This window comes from Artemia franciscana, chromosome 8 (assembly GCF_032884065.1).
Source record: "Artemia franciscana chromosome 8, ASM3288406v1, whole genome shotgun sequence".
In the NCBI taxonomy this organism is placed as follows: domain Eukaryota; kingdom Metazoa; phylum Arthropoda; class Branchiopoda; order Anostraca; family Artemiidae; genus Artemia; species Artemia franciscana.
The window spans coordinates 17,837,754-17,864,412 of NC_088870.1; the positions used below are offsets into that span (position 1 = coordinate 17,837,754).

Sequence of the window (26,659 nt, forward strand, 5' to 3'; positions counted from 1 at the left end):
CCAGGGACATGCCCGAGGGGGGGATCAGGACTTGGGCCCCGGAAATTACCGATATTTGTAAATTCTTTGGCACATCTTATCTCAAGTTATCAAATATTTTTCATTGTTACTCCCCTAACCTAAAGAAGTCTAGCGTACATGCATTGCGTGAGTCTCCCACTTTTTCAAAAAACAAAATTGAAATCTGAAGGCAGTCATTTAAGACACTTTTAGTGTTGATGTTTTTGAACTGTTTATAAAAAGAATAACAAACCTTCAAAACAGACCCCCGCAAAAAAATAGAAGTTATTTGGGTAAGATCGCAAGATAGGTTACACCATTTTTTACAACATTACCACCAAATTCTATTGGTCAAAAGAAGTCAAAGATGACAACGCCCTGCTTCCTAGTGTAATCCAGGAAGGACATCGAAAAAAACAGTTTAAGTGAATAGATTACAAGGAAGAGACAAGAGGACACTTGCTTTATAATTCAGGTAAATTTAAGATTGCTAAAAGAAATTGGGTCGAGAAGTCAAGTACAAAGAAGACAATGATGTTTTAATTTAGCCAAAATCGTAAAAGGTTAACAAGTCTCCTTAGAAAAGCAGGACCCAATTTGTAAGGATTTTCTGTAACACCTCCCTGGAGCAAAAACTGTTATATTAGCCTGTTCCAGTTCAAAAGTGGTATAGGCACTATTTGACATTTCTTTGGGAATAATTCAGTTCTGTCGTATGAATGTCACTTAGCTAATTAGCTAATTGTACTGACCGGTTCTCATGTAGTTTTTCGATTTCTGAGTTTTCTAGGCTTGTTGTAAACATGAGAATGTGTGAACTAGTATAGTTCTTCAAAATTACTTTTACGCAGGTACGGATCTTTAAGCTCTCTGGAGTGTTGAAAACGCTTCGGAAGAAAAAGTACCGCAAAGCGCCCTAAAATTGTACCACTGATCAAAAAATTGTACCATATCAATTTTTTTGCGTGTTGTGCTACGGGCAAGACGAAAAGTTGTTTTTTCGCTACACACGACACGTGGACGATCGGAAAATTACATTACCAAACAGTTCGTGGTAACGAACTGTAGTAAGGAGCGACCCGGCTTAATAGTAAACAAAACTCTTAAAAACGGAATTTTGATGCTAAAAGATGTATCTAAAGAATCGGATTTTTATGCTGATTTTAAATATATAAGTTTCATCAAATTTAATCTTTGTCATCAAAAGTTACGAGCCTGAGAAAATTTGCCTAATTTTGAAAAATAGGGGGAAACACCCCGTAAAAGTCATAGAACTTAACGAAAATCACACCATCACATTCAGCGTATCAGAGAATCCTACAGCGAAAATTTCAAGCTCCTATCTACAAAAATGTGGAATTTCGTATTTTTCGCCAGAAGACAGATCACGGGTGCGTGTTTATTTGTTTTTTTTTTTGTTTTTTTTTCCCAGGGGTCATCGTATCGACAAAGTGGTCCTAGAATGTCGCAAGAGGGCTCATTCTAACGGAAATGAAAAGTTCTAGTGCCCTTTTTAAGTGACCAAAAAATTGAAGGCACCTAGGCCCCCTCCCACGCTCATTTTTTCCCAAAGTCAACGGGTCAAAATTTTGAGATAGCCATTTTGTTCCGCGTAGTCGAAAACCATAATAACTATGTCTTTGGGGATGACTTACTCCCCATAGTCACTGGGGGAGAGGCTTCAAGTTACAAAGTTTGACCAGTGTTTCAAACAGTTCGTGGTAACGAACTGTAGTAAGGAGCGACCCGGCTCAATAGTAAACGAAACTCTAAAAATGGAATTTCGATGCTAAAAGATATATAAAAAGAATTGAATTTTTATGCTGATTTCAAATACGTAAGTTTATCAAATTTATTCTTTGTTATCAAAAAATACGAGCCTGAGAAAATTTGCCTTATTTTGGAAAATAGGGGGAAACACCCCCTAAAAGTCATAGGATCGTAACCATCGCATTCAGCGTATCAGAGAACCCTGTAGAAAAAATTTCAAGGTCCAATCTACAAAAATGTGGGATTTCGTATTTTTTGCCAGAAGACTAATCACGGGTGCGTGTTTATTTGTTTGTTTTGTTTTTTTTTCTTTTCCCCAGGGGTCATCGTATCGACCAAGTGGTCCTAGAGTGTTGCAAGAGGGCTCATTCTAACGGAAATGAAAAGTTCTAGTGCCCTTTTTAAGTGACCGAAAAAATTGGAGGGCACCTAGGCCCCCTCCCACGCTCATTTTTTTCCCAAAGTCAACGGATAAAAATTTTGAGATAGCCATTTTGTTCCGCATAGTCGAAAACCATAATAACTATGTCTTTGGGGATGACTTACCCCCCACAGTCCCTGGAGGAGGGGCTGCAAGTTACTAACTTTGACCAATGTTTACATACAGTAATGGTTATTGGGAAGTGTACCGACGTTTTCAGGGGGATTTTTTTGTTTGGGTGTGGGGTTCAGGGGAGGGGTCTATATGGGAGGATCTTTCCTTGGAGGAATATTTCATGGGGGAAGAGATATTCAATGAAAAGGGCGCAGGATTTTCTAGCGTTACTATTAAAAAAGAATGAAAATATAAACATGAAAAAGTTTTTTCAATTGAAAGTAAGGAGAAGCATTAAAACTTAAAACGAACAGAAATTATTACGCATATGAGGGGTTCTAAAAATACTTTAGCATAAAGAGCGAGGTATTTAGAAGGAGATAAATACTTCGCTCTTTATGCTAAATTGTTTTTAGTAATTTCAACTATTTATTCTACGGCCTTTCTGATTCAGGGGTCATTCTTAAAGAATTGGGACACAACTTAAGATTTAATGTGAAGAGCGAGGTATTAACGAGGGGACAAACTCCCTCATATATGTAATCAAAAATTTAAGAATATAAGAGTTTGTTACGTAAGTTAATTCTTAAGTTACGTATATTTTTTACTAATAAAAACGTTCGTTAAAAATTAAAAGTTCTAGTTGCCTTTACAAGTAACCGAAAAAATTGGAGGGCAACTAGGCCTCCTTCCCCACCCCTTATTTCTCAAAATCGTCTGATCAAAACTAAGAGAAAGCCATTTAGCCAGAAAATAATTAATAGCAAATTTCATTTTAATAATTTATGTACGGAGAGCCAAAATCAGACTTGCATTAATTCAAAAACTTTCAGAAATTAAATAAAAAAAACAAGTTTTTTGAAATGAAAGTAAGGAGCGACATTAAAACTTAAAATGAACAGAAATTACTCCTTATATGAAAGGGGCTTTTCCTCCTCGACATCCCGCTCCTTACGCTAAAGTTTGACTCTTTCTCGCAACTCTACTTTTTAAAACAATAAAAAACTCTAGCGTAAAGAGCGGGGTGTCGAGCAGGAAAAGCCCCTTTCAAATAAGGAGTAATTTCTGTTCGTTTTAAATTTTAATGTCGCTCCTTACTTTCATTTCAAAAAACTTGTTTTTTTTATTTAATACATACAGTAATGGTTATTGGGAAGTGTACAGACGTTTTCAGGGGGATTTTTTTGGTTTGGGAGTAAGGTTGAGGGGAGGGAGCTATGTGGGAGGATCTTTTCTTGGAGGAATATGTCATGGGGGAAGAGAAATTCAATGAAAAGGGCGCGGGATTTTCTAGCATTACTGTAAAAGAAACAATGAAAAATAAACATGAAAAAGTTTTTTCAATTGAAACTAAGGAGTAGCATTAAAACTTAAAACGAACAGAGATTATTACGCATATGAGGGGTTCTAAAAAAGCTTTAGCATAAAGAGCGAGGTATTTAGAAGGAGATAAGTACCTCGTTCTTTATGCTAAAGTATTGTTAGTAATTTCGACCATTTATTCTACAGCCTTTCTGATTCAGGGGTTATTCATATAGAATTGGGACAAAACTTAAAATTTGGTGTAAAGACCGAGGTATTAACGAGGGGACAAACCCTCTCATATACATAATAAAACATAAGAGAATAATAGTTTGTTCTGTAAGTTAATTCATAAGTTACGTATATTTTTTACTAATAAAAACGTTCGTTATAAATTAAAAGTTCTAGTTGCCTTTTTAAGCAACCGAAAAATTGGAGGGTAACTAGGCCTCCTTCCCCAACCCTTATTTCTCAAAATCGTCTGATCAAAACTAAGAGAAAGCCATTTAGCCAAAAAAAAAAGAATTAATATGCAAATTTTATTTTAATAGTTTATGTTCGGAGAGCCAAAATCAAACATGCATTAATTCAAAAACGTTCAGAAATTAAATAAAAAAAACTAGTTTTTTTAACTGAAAGTAAGGACCGACATTAATACTTAAAACGAATAGAAAATACTCCTTATGTGAAATGGGTCGTCCCTTCCGCAATTCATCGCTTTTTACGCTAAAGTTTAACTCTTTGCCACAATTCTACATTTTAAAACAATTAAAAACTTTAACATAAAGAGCGAGGGATTGCGGAAAGGACAACCCATTTCAAATACGGAATAATTTCTGTTCGTTTAAGTTTTAATGTCGCTCCTTACTTTCAGTTAAAAGAACTAGTTTTTTTATTTAATAATAAAGAGAACAAAGTATTAGATATCTTCTTTCAAAGATATTTGGAAAGGTGGCTGTGCTGCTTCACGCTATATTATGACCACAAGAGGCCAACAACAGGCACTTAAATAAATGTGTAAGGGAAAACCTAAAACTCTATAAGAGAAAACAAATACAAACTACAATTCCCTCCTCTCCCTGCGTTCTGACGCCCAGTCAAATCTTATTGCACCATTTCATACCATATTTTGTAAAGTGTACCAGGAAATTTGTAATTGTACCAGAATGTACCTTTAGAGGTGAAATATACTAAAATGGTACAATTGTACCGCTGTTGGCAACCCTGCTCTGGAGACGGCACACGTATAAATAATAATGTTTTCAATGAGAACGCACTTTGAGGGAGTATAAAAATAGAACACAAAAAACAAAGTGCTAAGGGGAAGAGTTTAAAGATTCAGTAAGTAAAAAACAGAAGATTTCGAATTTTAGTCTTACTGCTGTAACATTTAAAAGCTGGTACACTAACGTTTAAAAAAAAGAATGTTTTTACATTGACCCTTATATATCAAACAGTTCGTGGTAACGAACTGTAGTAAGGAGCGACCCGGCTCAATAGTAAACGAAACTCTAAAAAACGGAATTTTGATACTAAAAGATACATCAAAGAATCATATTCTTATGCTGATTTTAAATATACAAGTTTCATCAAATTTAGTCTTTGTCATCAAAAGTTAAGAGCCTGAGAAAATTTGCCTTATTTTGGAAAATATGGGGAAACACCCCCTAAAAGTAATAGAATCTTAACAAAAATCACACCATGGCATTCAGCGTATCAGAGAACCCTATTGTAAAAGTTTCAAGTTCCTATCTACAAAAATGTGGAACTTCATATTTTTTGCCAGAAGACCGATCACGGGTGCGTGTTTACTTTTTTTTTTCCCAGAAGTCATCGTATCGACCGAGTGACTAGAATGTCGCAAGAGGGCTCATTCTAACGGAAATGAAAAGTTCTAGTGCCCTTTTTATGTGACCAAAAAATTGGAGGGCACCTAGGCCCCCTCCCACACTCATTTTTTGCCAAAGTTAACGAGATAGCCATTTTGTTCAGCATAGTCAAAAACCATAAGAACTATGTCTTTGGGATAATTTACTCCACCACAGTCCCCGGGGGAGGGGCTGCAAGTTACAAACTTTGACCAGTGTTTATATACAGTAATTGTTATTGGGAAGTGTACAGACGTTTTTCAGGGGGATTATTTTGGTTTGGGGGGGTTGAGGGAAGGGGGCTATATGGGAGGATCTTTCCTTGGAGGAATAAGTAATGGGGGGGATAGAAATTCAATGAAGGTGGGGGGCAGGATTTTCTAGCATTATAATAAAAAAAAACAATGAAAAAATAAATATGAAAAAGTTTTTTCAACTGAAAGTAAGGAGCAGCATTAAAACTTAAAACGAACAGAGATTATTACGCATATGAGGGGCTCATCTCCTCCTAAATACCTCGCTCTTTACGCTAAAGTATTTTTAGTAATTTCAACTATTTATTCTACGGCCTTTCTGATTCAGGGGTCATTCTTAAAGAGTTGGGACAAAATTTAAGCTTTAGTGTAAAGAGTGAGGTATTAACGAGGGGACAAACCCCCTCGTATACATAATAAAAACATAAGAATATAAAAGTTTTTTTAACTGAAAGTAAGGACTAGCATTAAAAATTAAAACTGATTCAGGTCATTCTTAAAGAATTAGGACAAAACTTAAGCTTTAGTGTAAAGAGCGAGGTATTAACGAGGGGACCAACCCCCTCATATACATAATAAAATATAAGAATATAGAAGTTCGTTACGTAAGTTAATTCTTAAGTTACGTATATTTTTTAGTAATAAAAACGTTCTTTAAAAATTAAAAGTTTTAGTTGTCTTTTCAAGTAACCGAAAAATTGGAGGGCAACTAGGCCTCCACCCCTTTTTTCTCAAAATCTTCTGATCAAAACTAAGAGAGAGCCATTTAGCCAAAAAGAGAATTAATATGCAAATTTCATTTTAATAATTTATGTGCGGAGAGCCGAAATCAAACATGCACTAATTCAAAAACGTTCAGAAATTAAATAAAAGAACTAGTTTTTTTAACTGGAAGTAAGAAGCGACATTAAAACCTAAAACGAACAGAAATTACTCCGTGTATGAAAGGGGCTGTTCCCTTTTCAACGCCCCGCTCTTTACGCTAAAGTTTTTTACTGTTTAACAAAGTAGAATTGAGAGAAAGAGTCAAAATTATACCAATCTTTATATTATATGCAAATTCCATTTTAATTAGTCATGTGCAGTGAGTCAAAATCAAAACATGCATTAATTCAAAAACGTTCAGAAATTAAATTAAAAAAAAAAGCAAGTTTTTTTTAACTGCTAGTAAGGAGCGACATTAAGACTTAAAACGAACAGAAATTATTCCGTATATGAAACGGGTTATCCCCTCCACAATCCCTCGCTCTTTACCCTAAAGTTTGACTCTTTGCCACAATTTTACTTTTTAAAACAATTAAAAACTTTAGCGTAAAGAGCGAGGCGTTGAGGAGGGGACAGCCCATTTCATATACGGAATAATTTCTGTTCGTTTTAAGTTTTAATGTCACTCCTTACTAGCAGTTAAAAAAAACTTTTTTTTTTTTATTTAATCCAGATCAGAGGCCAGCTATGGCTTGTAGGTTTGACCATCAAAAATAAATGTGTGAAATAATACCACTCCTTGGAAAACAAAGTGTGCATAAAAATTAATACATTTTGTAATGATAATAATAATAAATGTTAAAAAATTGTCTACTTCCTGCCGAAATAAACTTTGCTTAAGACTGTCTCCTCCTGTCCCCGAATAAATTCTTTTGGAGTTCGAAGTCCTTCTCATCCCTGAGAGGAATTAAATTTGACCAGATTTCCATTCGATTCGAGTCAAAAAGTACGCAGGTACAAAAAAGAACTTTAAAAGGCATCTAAAACTTATATATATTCATTTTTTTACGAGTCGGAAAAATATTTTTTTGGGAGGGGGTCAACCCCTCACCTCCCCCTGGATACGGTCTTATTAAGCCTTAAATGAATATTCAGAGAATTATTACTTCAACGAAATTGAATAGTCCCAGTTCAACGAATAGAGTTCTTGTTGAACTTCGTTGAATTAATGATTCTTGGACTGTTTTAATTCTAGTTTAAAAGATCATATTTTATTGTAAGTTTATCTTATTTATATAAGTGTTTTTCTGAAGATGGCTTTTGGATATAGAGCCAAAATATTTGAGGTTTGAACAAATTTCACTGTCTTGGAAATCCCGTATTTTTTAACCGATTGTTTGTTTAACGGCTTTCTATTCGCAAATTTAGCAAGTTTAAAACAACGAAAAATGCTTGAAATCTTGTTACATAAATGCAAAACTTGTTTTATTATTAGAAAAAGAAAGGACTGAAACAAAAAGTTAAATTTTAATTTGAATTAATTGATTTTTATTACTTTTGTCTTGGAACTAAATAGAACGATTGGTTTGATAAGCACGGCCTTGAGGGGGGAGGCAACTTGAAAAACACTAATAATCAGAAAACTAAACGGAGATATATACGAATTATCAAAACTATAAATAGGGGGAAAAGTAAGGACTGATTGGCCCCCCACCCCTATGCATTCCGGTTTGTCATTCTGTATGTTTGAGTTTTTTACCTTTATAGTAAAAAAGGAGGTATTATAAAAAGAAATCGTGTACGTTTTAACGTTTCTTTCTTGCAGAGATGGATCATTCACAACAATTTGATACTGAAGATGTCGCAGAAGTTGAAAAACTAAACCCAATTAGCAGAGAACCACTGAATCTGTCAAGTCAGGCAAGAGGGGATCAATGGGAAACTTACAGAACAAAATCTTATTTTAAAAGTTTTAGCACACCCGGAACAGGATTACCTACTACATCCGATAATAAATTACAACGACCCTATTCTGGTTCCGAGGCATCGTTTTCTTCGAGAAGCAGTTCGACTGCTTCCGGTGAGCAAAAACCTGACAGCTATAGTAGAAATGAAAAATCACCAGCTGAATCAATTTCAAGTAAAGTAGAGAAAAATTGGCCGCTAGATCTATCGGTAAGTATCTTAGGATTCTTCAGAGCTTATAAAAAAACCTAATACGCTCTTCAAGTTATTCTAAGGCCATAGAAATTTCCATCGCATTTGTTGCAAAACAAAGGCTATGCTGTGAACTTCTGATGCAGCATACAAGGACGGTTTTCAAGCTTTGGGTTGCGAATAGGCTAGGGCAGATATAGATAATTCGCCTAGCATATAGTTTCAAGGATATTCGATCCGCTTCATTTCCCATTGCTTGATTTAGTGTCAGTTTGGTTTTAAACCGATGGATGTTTTACGAGCAAGAAATGGTTTATTCGTAAAATTATGCCATAAATAGCATTGTAAAATAAAAATGTTAAATTAGGATTACAGGCTATTATTCTCCTTTGTTTTTTTTTATTTTTTTGCACAGTTGTGAATTTGTATCAGCATGCAGTACGTAAACTGTTATCAAACAGTTCGTAGGCAGAACTGTAGTAAGGAGTGACCCGGCTCAAAAGTAATCGAAACTCTAAAAAACGGTATTTTGATACCAATAGCTACATCAAAAGAATCACATTTTAATGCTGATTTTAAATATACAGGTTTCATCAAGCTTAGTCTTGCCCATAAAAAGGTTATGAGCCTGAGAAAATTTGCCTTATCTTAGAAAATACGTTGAAACACCCCTTAAAAGTCATGGAATCTTAACGAAAATCACACATCAGATTCAGCGTATCAGAGAACCCTATAGAAGAAGTTTCAAGCTCATATCGACAAAAATGTGGAATTTTGTACTTTTTGCCACAAGACAGGTCACGGTTGCGTGTTTATTTGTTTGTTTTTTCCCGGGGGTGATCATATTCCTTCTAACAGAAATCAAAAGTTCTAGTGTCCTTTTTATTTGACCTAAAAAATTGGAGGGCACCTAGGCCCCCTACCACGCTCGTTTTTCCCAAAGTCACCGGATTAAAATTCTGAGATAGTCATTTTAATCAGCATAGTCAAAAAATCTAAGATTTATGTCTTTGGGGACAACATACTCCCCCACAGTCCCCATGGAAGGGGCTGGAAGTTACAAAACTTTGACCAGTATTTTCACATAGTAATGGTTATTGGGAAGTGTACAGACATTTTCAGGGGGATGTTTTTGGCGGGGGGGAATGGGTTTAGGGGAGAGAGTTATGCGGGGGGAGCTTTCCATGAAGAAATTTTTCAGGGGGGAAGAGAATTTCCATAAAGGGGGCGCAGGACTTTTTTAACATTTTTTTAAGAGTAATAAAAAATAAATAAAATACGGAAAAGTTTCTTCAACTGAAAGTAAGGAGCCGCAATAAAACCTGAAACGAACAGAAATTATTACGCATATGATGCGGGTCACCTCCTCCTAATACTTCGCTCTTTACGCTAAAGTAATTGTATTAATTTCAACTATTTATTCTACGACCTTTTTGGTTCTTAACGAATTGGGACAAAATTTAAGCTTTAATTTAAATAGTGAGGTATTGACGGGGGGGCAAACCCCCTCATATACGTAATAAAAACATGCGAATTTAGAAGTTCGTAACGTAACTTAATTCGTGAGTTACGTGTATTTTTACTAATAAAAACGTTCTTAAAATTAAAAGTAGTAGTTGCCTCTTTAAGTAGCGAAAAAATTGGAGGATAACTAGGCCTACTCTCCTGCTCCTTTTTTTCTCAAAATCGTCCGATCAAAACCATGAGAAGGCCATTTAGCCAAAAAAAAAAATTAGTATGTAAATTTTCTTTTAATTATTCGTGTGCAGAGAGCCAAAATCAGAACGTGTATTAATTCAAAAACGTTCAGAAATTGAATTTAAAAAAAAACAGAGTATTTTTAACTGAAATTAAGGAGCAAAATTAAAACTTAAAACGAACAGAAATTATTCCGTATATGAAAGGGGCTGCTCCCTCGTCAATGCCCCGCTCTTTACGCTATAGTTTTTTTTATTGTTTTACAAAGTAGAGCTGAGAGAAAGAGTCAAACTTTAGCGTAAAGAGCGGTGCGTTAAGGAGGGAACAACCCCTTTCATACACGGAATAATTTCTGTTAGTTTTAAGTTTTAATGTCGCTCCTTACTTTCAGTTTAAAATTTTTTTTTTATATTTAATCTGTTTAACAGGAACAAGAAATGCAATATAACGGAGAAAACTTGCCTAAATTGTAAAAGATAAAAACATGTATTCCATTGCGTAAACAAGTCGTTTTGCTCTTAGAACTGAATTAAAGACAATGAGTCAGAATATCTGAAAACTAAATTATGAACCTTGCTAAAACCAAAAATTGGTCAAAAAAAATGTTCAATTGCTCCAGGGAGGGGATGGTGCATAACTGAAGAAAAATAATTTTAATTGCGTTCATATATTAAACAAATATTTTTACCTACACTTTTTAAACTTATTTTTCTGGGGAGAGACGGCCGATTACCAGGGATGTAGTTTTCAATGGGACAAGGGGGCAACTTCCCCCATAAGACCCTAATTTCCCCTGTTCAGACCTCATTTTACCCCCTCCCCAACTGAAATTTTACTTTTCTCAAAATCTTGTCGAAACTAAAATACGCCTGTAAAACTCAAGTATCCAGAGAAACGAGTCAGTTTTTTTAAATATATTTTTGCCTTTAGAGTATTATATGGCTTTTTTTCATTTTTCACTGTTTTTCCCCCTCGATTTGGGAAAACTGGCTCTAACTTTGCCCCTTTTCTGTCGATTAAGTCTCCTATTCACTGTGCCAATTGGCATTTTCAAGTTTTCAAAGTCAATATTTTGAGAAAATCGTAAACCCAAGTAGCATAGGCTATCTGAGTGTATTGTTAATAAAATCAATGGCCATGTTGATAGAGCGTTTTGCAATAATGAGAGCATTACCATCACTCTTAGACTCGTGTCTTATATTTTTAAGCATCCGTGGATACGAATTTTGTCATTTTCAGTCATTCCACCCCATATGGATCTAATTGTTTCCCCCCCCCCCCTCTACGATTACCCCTCTGAAAATAACACCACAGCAGAAGATATCCGCCGGAAAAATACCCCCCAGAAAATTCCCTCGTGGAAAATATCCCCCCTGGAAAATGTCCCCTCAAAAAATGGCCCCCTGAAGAAAATATCCACCGCGGAAAATATACTCCCCTCCCAAAAGTATACCCCGTAAAAAAACCCCTTGAAAAATATCCCCCATGGAAAATATCCTCCCTAGTAGATACCTCAGAAAATAACGTCCACCCCCATGGAAAATAAGGCTTTCCAAATTGGATAATTTTATTTAAGTTTTGTTTTTTTTTTTTCCGTAGGGGTAAGTAATTTTGGTACTTGGGTATTATGTGCCACTCAATCAAGCTTACGCTGTGTAAAACTCGATAAAAAAAAAAACGGTTTATCGTTATCTTCTTTCAGCTTAGCGCGAGACAATACAAAGACAAGTGACGTAATATATGGGAAACCGTAATTTGGGATATATTTTCGCTCTGAAGGAGGGGGGGGGGGTTAAAGTATTTGGACAGTTTAAAGTCAGAAAACAATTCACAATATGCAGAATAATTGTAACTAACACATTTTGGATGAAGACCAGCTATACTTTAGCCCCTCCCCCGCCCATAATGTGCAAATCTAAAGCCTAAATTTTTTCCTAAAGTAACGAAGAAACTAACTAAAAAGCTGGTTTTTTCTCGAATTATACACTGCGTAAACTTGAGTGAGTGGCGCAAAATACACAAGTACTAAAATTCGTCCCCCCCCCCTATGGAAATTAATAAAAAGCAAAACTCAATTAAAAATTCTAAATTTGAAAATCCTTATTTTCAAGGGGAGATAATTTCTGAGGGGAATTTACTGAGAGGTATTTTCCGCGGGGGAGGGCAATTTTCCTTGAGGGATATTTTCCGAGGGGTGTTTTCTATGGGTGGAGGTATTTTTCAAGGAGGGAGGCATACTTTCTCGGGGTTATTTTCTCGAAGTTATTTTTCCGGGGGTAGTCACCGGGGGAGGGGTTTAAACGTCACCTACCACCCCATATATAGGATAGGGGTCAATCATTCTCATGCACCATCCCTACCAAGATTGTGGGCCACAGTCACTTCTCATTGCTTTGGAACTTTAAAAGAACAGTGTCTTATTAGGGGATATTATAGATTTCTGTATCCCAGCCCTTGGAGTACGGAAAATCATATTCTCCTTGGGGCTAGAGGCTTTTGAAACCAACAACTGATGTATTGGGATTTTATTCTGACGTCAAGTAGACCTTATGCAGGGGAGTAGTGCCAGCATTTTAATGAAGGGAGCAAGAGGGTTTTACATCTGGAGAGTCAAGAGGCATTGGCTATATAATATTTGTCCTCCAAATTATTGGGAGGGGGGGCAACTGACCCTTTAACCCTTCTCCCAAACGATGCCACTGACCTTTGGTGTATGAAAGGAAGTGAGTTAGGTTACCCTACAACCTTAGATCTGTTGATTGTGGAAAACAAAACATGGGATATTTGAATTACGATAAAAATTACTCTCTACAAAGGTGTTATCCTTTGAAAATAAGACGATGAAATTAAGAAAAAGTAATATCCACGCTATTGCTTAGCGTGGATAATATTTCTCAACATTTAGTGTATTTACATATTTGTGTGTTGTAATTGGTGAAAGGTGTTTGTTAACTGTGACAAAACTTAATTCCGAGACGGTCATATACAGTTACGAAATACAGCAGATTAAGTTATAGTAGCGTAAGAATAAATCTTATATTGAAAGACTGACATGCTTGACCATGGAAATTATTGTAAAAACGTCTTCCAATGGGAGGAGAAAGGGGTACGTCATACATCCTTTTCGTAGACATACAAAATTATGGGAATCCTGAAGAGGGAAACATACTCAAAAGGAGGAATGATCTTAAATTCAATTTAGGAAAATTGGTTGTAAAGGTTTACTGCAATCACTTTTACTGCTCCTACTACAATTACTTATAACACAACTACTATTTCCGTGGCAACTACTCCTGGAACTACGAATACACCTAGCTTTAAACGCAACAAACCATGTCGATTAAAAAACAAATTGAAAGTAAATAAAAAACAAGGTTAAAATCTTGACATGTTTTTTTCGACTAACATTGAACATCGTTTTGACGACCTCAGTAGTGTTAGGATAATACGTCCCATGCTAACACCCTTATTTGGGGATTAAACCTTCCCTATTCTACAGAAGATACACCCTTATTTGGGGATTAAACCTTCCCTATTCTACAGAAGATACATCCTTATTTGGGCTCTAAAGATTGCTTATATTTGGGTCATTGACATACTGATATAACATTACTACAGAGGATACATTTCTTTTGCATACTTCCATAGGATTCTCATTTGCATATAATCATAAGACCATAGCAACCAACCGTAGCAACCAGATTCAATATAAAGCTGGATTTTTAATATATTTCATAACATTAAGAAAATAGAATTCATAGAGAGAACAATTTGAAAATATTGTTTATCATCAAGTTTTTAATTTGACAAGAAACACTGGCAAAAAATAAGTAGTCTGTTTATGCTTTTGGAAGTTGATTGTGGAATTGGCAGTAACAATGATGCAACGAAAACATAGCAACAGAAATTACAAGAGGACCTTGACTAAGCCGTGAATGGGCTGATATGCAATATATATGTATGAAATATATGTGATTTCCTTGAGCAAATTCAAATTGGAAGAGCAGCTATGTTTATCAGCAACACTTAATATAATGCATATACATAGACTTCAAGCTGCTTTAAATGCAATAGCGAAATATATTGAGGACAATAAGTCGAATCAGTAAGTGAAAAATGAGTGATATATTTTTATTATTTATATAATAAAAAGTTTTTAAATCTAAAATGTTTCTTCTTGTTAAATATTTTAGTAGGTTACTGTTCCCCTGTGGATATTCTTGGAATAGAAAAATCTTAGTTAGTCTGTAGAGTGATAGAATTTAAAAATGGATAGATTGATAAATAAAAAATCATGCAGAATTTTGTAATTTTGACAAATGTTTGATTCTAGATATTGATTTTCTAGGGGTGTATCTTCAAAGGAAAATATTTTCTAGAAAAATGCCTAATGATATAATGAGAAAAGATTCTCCTTCTTTGGACTGTATGAAGCTTTTGCGTCCTGGCCCAAACCCTTTTACTCAATTTATTGACATATTGATTGAAACAAAACAAAATGATATTGTGGGTTTGCTTTTGAAACTACCTTAGAAATTCGAAAGTGATTTAAGACTATCCAAATGATTTTTTAAACAGAAGAATGAATAATTTGATAATTTAGAAGATCAAGTCCAAACAGGCTTTGTCATGTCACTCGAGTAATCTATAGAACTATCACTATCTCTAGAACTAGAAATGAACACTCTCTTTATCTTTTATAAGTCAGTTCCATTTTGGTGGCAAGAGTGTCAACATTGGAAAAAAGCTCTATACACGTCCAAAATGCATGTATACAATTGGCAGTGATTTATTTTCCTAATTAAATGTAATTTTCTAGTTGTCACCTCTTTATTTGCATCTGTAGTGTCAGTGTCAATCTTATATTCATATACATCGGCTGAACCTCTCAATTTCTAGCATGATTTTGGTGGTATCAATATGAACTGTATGTAGCTCATTTAAGTTTTAGAGATTGTTGCTAGTGCTCAACAATGTCCCATTTATGTAGACACTGATTTGCCAAAATAAAGTAGGAGATACAATATTTTCCTAGGATATTCCATCAGTATTACTTGTCATTTCATTGTCAGATTTCTTGACTACCACATGTAAATCTATAAATGTAGAAGCAGTATCCACGAAATAATCTTCATTGAAATAAAGTTGAAAATTAGAGCTTTCACAGAGTGGTTTTTGTGGGTAGAATTGTTCATAGCTATGATATTTTACACTTACGTCAACATTTTCTGTATCGAATAGAATTAAAGATGTGGTGATTGATGAATGGGAATCCTTGTGTGATTGATATGCCATTTAAATCTACAAAGAGAAATGCTTTTTGATCAAACTATTTTCTTCTTTGGTTTCTCCTTCTTTGATAAAAGTGATTTTTTTCGTTTCTGACCGGAGTAGATCCTGAAGAGTGATGCGGTATTTCTTGACCTTTTCAAACCTTTTCCACTTTATCAAGATGTCAATCGCTTGCCAAGGGAATATGCACAGGACCTGAAATTTTCCAAAACAGTTTTTAAAAATAATTGCCAGAGCACCAAACGTGTAGGGTAGATGAAGCAAAATCTGTTGCAGCCGGTAAAATATATTCTTAGACAAAGGTAGTGCAAAGCAAAACAGCTATACAAACCAATTGCCAAGATCATAGCACATTGATGAACGGCCTGTGTTACAGTCCATTCCATGACCCATTTGTCTTGGACCAAGAGTGGCAACATATCAATAAATATCAGGACAAACGGGTGCAATTTTTGCATTAGACATCTTGCTATTGAATGGGTCGAAAATGACACGTAATCACGGACAAAATTTTTGTTATTGCTGAAAAACCACCTGATTCAGTTCTCAATGTTAACTGACAGAGTTCCAAATAGGAAGTGTTTACAAGGATATAATGAAGATACTTTATATTGTAATGACAATTGTGACTTTGACGGGTTTTTCGTTCAAGAACACATGGGAAGGGAACGTTGCTATTAGCAATTCTCGATTAAGCGTATGAACGAAGTGTGTCAATGAAGCATAAAGAAATATTCAACTGTCTAAGGAAAAGCCAGGTGGATAGTCAGCGAGAATGATACGATCCATGCAACTAGTGTTCTAAAACTTCTACCATTGGTTATATTCTATTTAAGTCCAAATCTCTAAAATTATCATTGAGAATAAACTTTTTATTGTCAATGGGAGAACTAATGTAGATCTTGCCCTGTTCCTCTGAATAGTTGAATTGAAAGGCACCAACTTTACAAGTGGTGCTTCTTCTATTGATAGCACGATAAAAAAAATTATGCTAACAAATTTCTTGTATGGTAATGTGACTAAGGTATATTCATCCGAGCTCATTGTTTCTATCCAATGCTTGCTAACGAGTGGCCAATCATGTGGTCTAACATTTATGTCATATGTTAGATCTTCTCTCAGAACATCATAAAGATTTTGACAGTACAATTGATAAGATCAACTTCATACTCATCATCGAATATGATGGTGGCAGGGATTTTGTCCAAAAATCACTTATTTCATTCAAATCATTGTAGAGTGGATAAGAGACGTTCGACATGAATGTCACATAGAAATCGTTGGAAATTGTTTATATCTTCAGCTGCAATTCAAGATTCAAAATCAGAGTTATATCCTAGCCAATAAAAAGCAACTGCCTTGCTCTTGTGGAGACGAATCTTTAACAACTTTTCGATTTGATAGAAATCAATATCATTCTTAACTTTTGAAGTTCATAGTTATAAAAACCACGGAGAGTTTCTTCATCTTTAGTTCCTCATAGATATTATGTTACAGGTTTGGTTTCTAGGATTTTTGACACTTTAAAAGCTCAGTGAACCATAAGCATTTCTCCTTTTCAAAAATATTAGTAGTTCTATAAATTCAAACAGAATCACCAGCATTGATTTTTTTCTCCATAACCCTTTCATTGGAATATTGATTAAGAAATGTGTCAAGTGTATCATGATCTCCTCGATAAACTTCGTGAGGGCTAACGTTGGACAGAGACCGATGGGAGCATTAATTATAAATTTGCATGATTTTATCTAAATATTGAATAAAAGCAGTAGTATTTTTCCATGTACAATATCTTGAAATTAAAAGTCAAACAGTTCCTATTAATCGTTCGGCCAATGCAACCTTTATAGGACTATGATTATGATAGAGGATTATAATATATTTCCACAAATATTTGGATTTTTTATTACTTAAAAGAAAAGTAAAATAGGCAAGGCATATGTAATTCATATTTACTTATATTTGAAATTCGCTTACTCATTTTGACTCTGCTTCAAAACTGATACTGTTACCTTATTAACATGCAGTGTATATACAGATACGCATATATACAGGTACATTATGCACTAAATTATGGTATTGAGGCCCTTTCCGAAGTTCTTGGTTTTCAAACTCTGTATATCTGACATTCGACTAGGACAAGCTTCAGGTGTATAATCTGTAATATAGGGAAGCTTTGGTGCCCACATAACGGTGTTAGCTCTGCAGTATAGGGAAGCTTTAGTGCCCAAACAAGTTTGTCAGCATGGGACGTATTATCCTACCACTACTGTCCTCATTGCGAGCTTTTGTTTGAACTAATTTCATATGAAAGAGTTCGTGGTAACTTCCTTTAAGTAAGGAGCGACTCGGGCGAAATGTAACCGAAACTCTAAAATGATGAGTTTTTATAGCAAGTAATACTTAAATAAATGGTTTTTATGTTGATTCACTACATAAAAGAGAATCCTAAATTTAAAGATACCTATCAAAAGCTATAGGCCTGATAAAATGTGCCTGATTTTCAAAAAACGAGGAGACAACCTCCAAAAGGGGAAGCAGTCTTCATGATTATCCCACCATTGGCTTTAGTATATCAGAGAACTCTAATGTAGAGGTTTCTAGCTCCTATCTACAAAAAGTGGAAATTTTTACATTTTCTTATCAGAAGAAAGACCACGAATGTGTATATATTTCTGTTTTTTTTTTGTGTTTTTTTCTTGGGGTGTTATTATTGAACTAATGGTCCTGGAGGGTTAGGATAGATTCAATCCAACTAAAATTAAAACTCATAATGCCATTTTCAAATGGTCAAAAGGATCTTGTCACAAGAAAGTGGTGTAATCTGCCATTTTGAGGCGGAAAAATTACGATTTTGGGCCAAAGAGGACCAATTTTCGGTCGATCGGAAATTATGAGATACACAGTGAATTGGAAGCATCACAAAATTATATTTTGAGCTTTGCAGGTATAGAAGAAGTGTGCAACTCCACGATTACGCATTTGTTCTCAACATATCACGTAGTCTGTTCAAGATCAATGGTTAATATAAACATGTATCATAATGCCTGATTTAACTAAGGCGATTTACTATATTTTTCAAAAAATATGTTCAGTCACGTAATTCTACATATCAACTATTATGGAGGAGGGGAGGTGGGCTATTATGCAGACTAGGGAAGGGTTCCAGATCCCCTAAAGAGTTATTTTAATGCCAATATTGTCTAACTCCCCATGTGTCTTCACACATATATAGAAAAGGGTTAGGGGGATAGAATGAATTGATTCCCCCTTTGCGTAGACTATACCTGAATAAGGGTTCTGCAGGCTCCCTTTTTAGGGTAGAAAAAATATCTCTAACATTTATTTTAAAGTTTTTCAATTAAATTGATTAGTTTGTTATTTCATAATGTTATTTGCAGTAACCTATAAGTATGCAACAGCTATTATAAAAGTAGGGCCCTTCAAAGGGGGAATTGATTCCCCCTTTGCGTAGACTATACCTGAATAAGGGTTCTGCAGGCTCCCTTGTTAGGGTAGAAAAATATCTCTAACATTTATTTTAAAGCCTTTTTATAATTAAATTGATTAGTTTGTTATTTCATAACGTTATTTGCAGTGACCTATAAGTGTGCAACAGCTATTATAAAAGTGTGCAACAGCTGATCTAGGGCCCTAGATCAATGTTTATTCAGAGGGAGGGGCAGATGCCAGAAAGGGTGCATTTTAATGTCCAAGCTTCTGGCCAATAATTGCCAAGACTGTAAGAAAAGGAAGTTGAAGGAGGGAGGAGTAGCCCTTCTTCTCAGTTAACACATGCTTGGGTCAAACACCACGTAGTAAAAAGCTCTGAGTGAAGAACAACCCTTATCAATAGAAACTGAAACTCTAAAAGTTTTTATCATACAGATCGTGGTAACAGCTGTAGTAAGGAGCAACCCGGCTCAATAGTAACCGAAACTCTAAAAAACGGAATTTTAATACCAATAGTTACGTCAAAAGAATCACAATTTTATGCTGATTTCAAATATATAAGCTTCATCAAGTTTAGTTTTACCCATCAAATGTTATTAGCTTGAGAAAATTTACTTCATTTTAGAAAATGGGGGAAAGCACCCCCTAAAAGTCATTGAATCTTAACGAAAATCAAACTATCAAATTTAGTATATTAGAGAAGCCTACTGTATAAGTTTCAAGCTCATTTCTACAAAAATCAGGAATTTTCAATTTTTTGTTAAATGACAGATCACGGATGCGTGTTTTTCAGTTTTTTTATTGTTGTTTTTTCCCAGGAGTGATCGTATCGACCCAGTGGTCCTACAATGTCACGAGAGGGCTCATTCTAATGAAATTTAAAATTTCTAATGTCCTTTTTAAGTGACCAGAAAAATTGGAGGGCACCTAGGCTCCTCCCATGCTCATTTTTCCCTAAGTCACTAGATCAAAATTCTGAGATAGCCATTTGGTTCAGCATAGTCGAAAAACCTAGTAATTATGTCTTTTCGGACGACTTAATCCCTCATAGTCCCTAGAGGAGGGGCTGCAAGTTACAAATTTGACCATTGGTTACGTATAGTAAGGGTTATTGGAAAGTGTACAGACGTTTTCAGGGGGACTTTTTTGTGTTGAGGGGGGAGAGGTGGTTCGGGGGAGGGGGCTACGTGGGAGGATCGTTCCGTGGATGAATTTATCACGAGGGAAGAAAATCTCCATGAAGGTGCTCTAGGATTTTCTACCATTGTTTATTATTTTAGAAAATAAATAAAAAAAAATTCAGCTGGAAGTAAGGAGCACCATTAAAACCTAAAAAGAACAGAAATTATTAGGTAAATAAGGGGGTTCATCTCCTCCACAATACCTCACTCTTTAAGTTAATTCGTAAGTTACGTATATTTCCCTCCTAAACGCCCCGCTCTTTGCGCTAAAGTTTTTTACTGTTTTAAAAAGTAGAGTTGAGAGAAAGAGTCAAACTTTAGCATAAAGAGCGGGGCAGTGAGGAGAGAACAGCTCCTTTTATATACGGAGTAGTTTCTGTTCGTTTCAAGTTCTAGTATCGCTCCTTACTATCAGTTAAAGCCATTTAGCCAAAAATAATTAATATGCAATTTTTTTATAATTATTCATGTGCGGTGAGTAAAAATCGAAACATGCATTAATTCAAAAACGTTCTGAAATTAAATTTAAAAAACAACAATTTTTTTTAACTGCGAGTAAGGATCGACATTAAGACTTATAACGAATAGAAATTATTCCGTATATGAAAGGGTTTGTCCCCTCCTCAACGCAAGATTCTGATGGACGAAGATTCTGACGCAAGATTCTGATGGGTAACGAAAAGATTAATCAGGTGAACAGCATCATTTACCTTGGTACCATTATTAGTAAAAACGGTGGGAGCAGTAAAGATGTTAAAAGTAGAATAGCCAAGGCTCAGGATGTTTTTTTACAGTTATGAAAGTTTGGAAGAATAGGAAGGTAAGACTGCAAACCAAGATTAGAATATTGGAAGCTACAGTAATGATATTGGTCAAATATGGTTCTGAAGCAAGGGCGCTCCGAAAAATGGATGAAGATTTGCTAGATGTTTCCCAGGGAAATTGACTGCGGATTGACTGACTGTATTTCAAACAGTAGGCTGTACGAAAAGTGTGGTTCAATCCCGCTTTCTAGAGCTATTATAATAGAAAAGTCTATTTGGCTAGGGTACGCTTTGCGGATGAAAGATGACAAATTGTGCCGAAGATTTTCTTTTTCAGCCAACTGTCTAGGGCTAAACGGAAAGCAGGTCATCTGCGGTTGGATTGGTAGGATATCATAAAGAAAGATTTAAGGGAAATAGGAACTTCCTGTGAGGGTGTAAAGAGGGAGGCTTTGAATAGATTGGGATAGAAGAGGAGCATGCGTAGCTGTGTTTGCCTCGGGCGGCTTCGTACTGCGGTGAGTTGTTAGTAGTGGTAGTAGTAGTAGTAGAAGAAGCATTTTAGACACCAGAATTAAACTCTCCAAAAAAGAGGTGCCATTTCATTTCAAGGAACTTTCCGCTAAATCAACCGTTCTTAAAGAATTGGGACAAAAATTAAAACTTTAGTGAAAAGGATGGGAATCAGGAGGGGTTTGAGATAACCTTCAAAGCTTAACTATTACTTTATTAAGAGTATGATCAATAACTGCACAATGTCAAAACTCTAACGTAATGAGCAAAAGGTTTATTGGGGCGGTAGTTCCCTTATACGTAGGATAACATCTGCTCGTACTCAGTTGTTGACATGTTTATTTTAAATATGTCAGTCACAATCCTATATGCAGAAGGTATATACTCAATCCTCACCTCTGTACGCTTAAAGTCTTTATCTTGCAACAAAATTTTAACAATTTACTAGACCGCTTTGTCTTTCCATTTGTGATCAAATTGAATAAAGATACTAAAAACTATAATACGATTATGAAGTTTGTAAAACAAGAATAAAAATTCCGAATATTTTGGCCTCCTATAAGGAAAAAGGAAAGAAGAAACAGAAATCATATCAAACAAAGTAACACGTACATAAAAAGACGAGAACAGAAATGATATTCAAGAACACTAAAAGAAAATTTTAAAAAGTTCATATTTCATAAGCTATAGTTGTTGCTTTTAAATAAGTGCAATACAAGAATCCACGCATAAAAGCGCAAGGCAGCATGAATGTTACATATTTTTTTGTCTAAGTTGTCTTCTAATATAAGATTCTAGCAAAATGAAGCAATTTTCTTATTTAAAAACTTTAGGTATAACTTCAGCCAAATTAAGTAGAATAATATAAAGGTCAAAAGTCTATTAATACCATTATGTTGGACAAATTTAACAACTTCTTACTATTGCTGATCAAGTCGAAACGCACTGACCTTTTCCAAAGTTTAATCGTAGGAGAATTTTTCTTGCCTTCTTTGTTTGTCAAAATGTATTGAGAAATCTTTCTTCGGGAAGACTGACTTCATAGGTAGTATATTAAATTTTTATAGAACAAAATAAAATTTTTCGAAACAGACCTTAATCTGAATTCATCGTCCTCAATTTGTCTTAGGTTTCATTCTTCTATACCACCTTCTGTTCTTTTTAATGTTCTTCCCTAGTTCTGGCCTAGGAATGACGTATGGAAGGATAGATGATAGACTTATCTTTCAACAAGTGAAATGAAATCACTTTGTGCAATCCTGAAAAAGGCTTATGCCGTATTTGCTTCTCAATCATTCGGACTATCTGTCTTGGCTTCTTCTACAATTAGCTATGGCTTGATGCCCCCCTCCCCCCGACTACTTGATTTTAATTCAAAATCAATGGATTTTAAGAAGATTTTGTTTGAAGTTCACTTGAACTACGCTTATTTTAAATTCGCTCCTTATTTTCCGTAGATTTTTTTGTCTGCAGCAGGAATTTGACGAGAAAACACTATTATGATTTCAGAGAATAGATGTCTAGATTTCAACGAAACACATAGGTTCAATGGGCACCGTGATGAAATTTTGTAGATCACAACAGGTGTAGCAGGGGAAAGCCGTTATGAAAAACAAACATAAATGACGTATCTAATAATTATTTAAGTGTTCTAATGTTAATTGATAGCCACCTGGCATCCCTTGTCAAGTACCTGTGCTTGTGTATCACTACCCATATTTCTGTTGAACTTCTGAAGATAAAAGATATTCTTACGCTACACCTCTCTTTTATTGCATTTCAATAAGTCCGTGGAGACCTTTCATCAAGTTTTCTGGGCTACCTAAGCTTGTTAGAAATGTCAGTCCTTATGAAACTAGGAACCAGGATGATGCGCTGGTACCATCCAGCCCTGCATTGCGCTCGAATATTGGTCTGATAGTTGCTGTCGGGCGTACGTGGAACTCCATTCTTGTTGATATTCGACGGTCCTGTACCCTAGGCTCCTTCAAGAAATAGTTAAAGAAATTTTTATTAAAAAAGTGAAAAAAAAATAGAATTATTATATTGATCAGTTATTTATATTGATTAATCATTTAGATTTAATTATTTAGAATGAATTTAATTATTTAGAACTGGATGGTGTGAGTGTTGGTTCCTCGATGTTTATTTGTCTATTGTTTTTAGTAGTTTTTTTTAAAGTAGGTGGTGCGGAGACGAGTTGCACTTGGGTGGGGATTGGTGAGTAGAATCTAAACATATTTTGAGTGTAAATGCACTTAAAATCTAGTTGTATTTTTTCCGAATAACAGGCCATTGGGCCTTTGGAATATTTTTGTTTATAAGCGGAAGTATATTGGTAATAAAAGGAACTTGAACTAAAATATGATAGAGCTCGAGCGCCAACATTGAAATGACGGTAAAGCGGGTAGTAGTTCTGGAAGATTAGAGATGCTTGTAAAATGGAACATTTTATCGATGTTATGTAAATCACAACACACCTGTTTGACATTATTCTTAAACCTTCCCCTCTCATTCTTTTGCCGTCGTGGGTTTTGAGCTTTCACTCCCCCTCCTCAAATGAGATTGTCTTTAGAATCATTTGTTGAGAAATTCATATCCTTCTGATGAATATCCCTCATTAATTGCAATCTTTTAGTGGGATATCAAGAGGATCTTATTCAATGAGATTTACACCTAAGACTTTTCAGTTATCTTTTCAATGATGGGCAACTTTTTCCTATTCAGATTTTCCATCGTATTTAATTTTATCGAAAACTATTAATTTGTCAATTAGCATATCTACAATATGTCAAAGTGGTTTAATTTGTCAATTTTCAATTGTCAATTAACTATCAATTTTGTCTTTGAATTTGGATAGTTCTTCCAAAACTTGTAGAAACGTTTCGAACTTTTACTCCGCGATGTTCAAAGCATATCAACAAAAAACAATTTATTGTATTTCCAAAATATTGACATTCTGTCTATTCTAGCCATCCTGTCACTATTATGAAGAAGAAGAAGAGGAAGAAAACATATGGTCAAATAGATATAGAATGAACGATCATCCTTTTACAGCTGACGTGTCCAATAGAAGTGCTGAAAATCGTTTCCAATATATATACTGCTCTCACAAGGGATCTTACAAACGCTTTAATTCGATGCCAAGCTCAGTGGCACAGCTTCAAGAAAATGGAAGTAATTATCATGGCAAGTATTTTCAAAATATTGACATTCTGTCTATTCTAGCCATCCTGTCACTATTATGAAGAAGGAGAAGAGGAAGAAAACAATCAATTATTCTATCTGAACGTTCGTTCCTCACTTCAATGTTGCTACTGATCTGGATCAATACTTAATTGAAAACATTAACTAGACTTGCTTAGTGTTTCGTCTAATATTCTTAACGAATGAAAACAGCCGGAACGATATTCAGAATATGATCGGAACTGGCTACCCGTAGAAAGTGAATCGAGGCCACTAGTGGAAAGTGTCACTGGGTGGTGGTTTTAAGCGCAAAATTCAAATTTCTGAATTGTAGCAATAAAACAACCTGCAAATTACACTGTTTTCAATATTTCTAAACTAATAACTTTACGAAATGAATAGTATTTACGAAAACCTGGTGTAATCCTAACCGCCACGTGATTGCAAATGCCTCTCTATTTTAGATTTTTTCCTATTTTCATGATTTATTCTCATTTCCTTTTTTAATATTTTTTGGCATTTTTTTCTCATTTCTTTCCAGTTTTCTTCTTTTTAACCGCAGCTCATTCCTTTCCCCTGTTTGGTCCCATCTGTAGAGCAGCTCTCGTGCTCAGTAGAATCGTATTCAGTTATCAAATAATTTGCGTTTCCTGTCAATGTTCATAATTATTTTACTTGTCAGCAACGCTATTTTATTTTACAAACTACGTAGGAATCAAGCAGTCTCACGAATTACTCATCGCTGATCCTGCTCACAGACAAGCTTAAGCATTAAATACGCATGTTCTATTGGTAGGCTGGCTAAAGAACAAAGACAAAAGGGAATCAGTAGCCACATTGTCGAAAGTCTCTAGAGAGTAAGTCACTATAATTGGAAACACACTAGAATTATAATTTCATTCTTTGTGTTGGGTAGCAATACTACCGTTTTTTGTAGTTTCTCTTCTCGTGATAAGCAGCTAGTAGGTCTACAACATATTGCAAAAAATGGTAATTCAGCACATGTAATTCAGTAATTAAATTGAAATTTCATTTCGGGTTTGGAAAAATCAATAATGATTAGTGATTTTCAAAAATTCTCTAAATATTCAACTCACACATTTTTCAGCTGTTGAAGATCCAATTATTTTGGTTGATAAACTTTACGAACAATTGTTGTTGAATTTCAAAAAAAAATTTTGCAGTAGAGTAAGAGATGGAAATTTAGATCATTTTTCTGGCATGGTGATAGGGAAACGGAAAGGAAAAATGATTCGAAAAATTCCTAGTAATTTTGGAGAAGAAAATAGAATTACTTTTATATCCAACTAAATAAAAAAAAAACTAAATGAAACTGCTATAGCTCCAAAAGTAAGCTTTTACGGGATCGGGTAGTTGTCGAAATCGCGCAGAATATCGAATTATTTCTTACAGACCTGAAATCAAATACCTTGTTTTAATTATACATTACTTATGAAGTAACTTTTAAAAAGTTCCATCTCTAAGCCATAAGTAAATAAAGCTATCTCCTCAAATAGCCTTTAGCAAGTCAAGCTGTTAAATAACTTGTAATTAGAGATTTTCAGAATTTATTTTTTACTTCGCAAACTTACGAGAATTGGCTGTTGGATTTTTACCAAAATTGTTTGGAAGCACAAACTGTCGTCTCAATAACGCCTTAGAGATGTCTAAGGTAAGATTGAAACTCTTCTGGGAAGAAAAGGGGGGCCCATGAATTTTGTTCAAAATTAACCAGCCTCTTTGGGGAACTGAAGGAGTCTTTAAATGCGTGCCTTCTGAACATGTAACAGAAGAGGTTGTCCACATCTGAACCAAACACGGTGGAAGTACAATTAAGTATCCTAACTACAACTTTTATAGAATCTGTTGTCAGCGGTAGGAAGAGAAATTTGAGCCTTTTTTTACTAGGACATCTACCAAAAAAGGTTACCAGATTTCTAACAAAGCTAATGGAAAATAAGAGCTAAGTGATTCTAAAATT

General features: G+C 34.9%; 1 protein-coding gene across 1 annotated transcript; it reads left to right on the plus strand.

Moving 5' to 3' along the window:
• Positions 1 to 193: 193 nt before the first annotated feature.
• Positions 194 to 24,865, plus strand: LOC136029817 (uncharacterized). Its single transcript, XM_065708278.1, has 3 exons — positions 194 to 475; positions 8,260 to 8,609; positions 24,465 to 24,865. The coding sequence occupies exons 2-3, from the start codon at positions 8,262 to 8,264 to the stop codon at positions 24,738 to 24,740; spliced, it is 624 nt and encodes a 207-aa protein (XP_065564350.1). The 5' UTR covers positions 194 to 475; positions 8,260 to 8,261; the 3' UTR covers positions 24,741 to 24,865.
• The last annotated feature ends 1,794 nt before the right edge of the window (positions 24,866 to 26,659 follow it).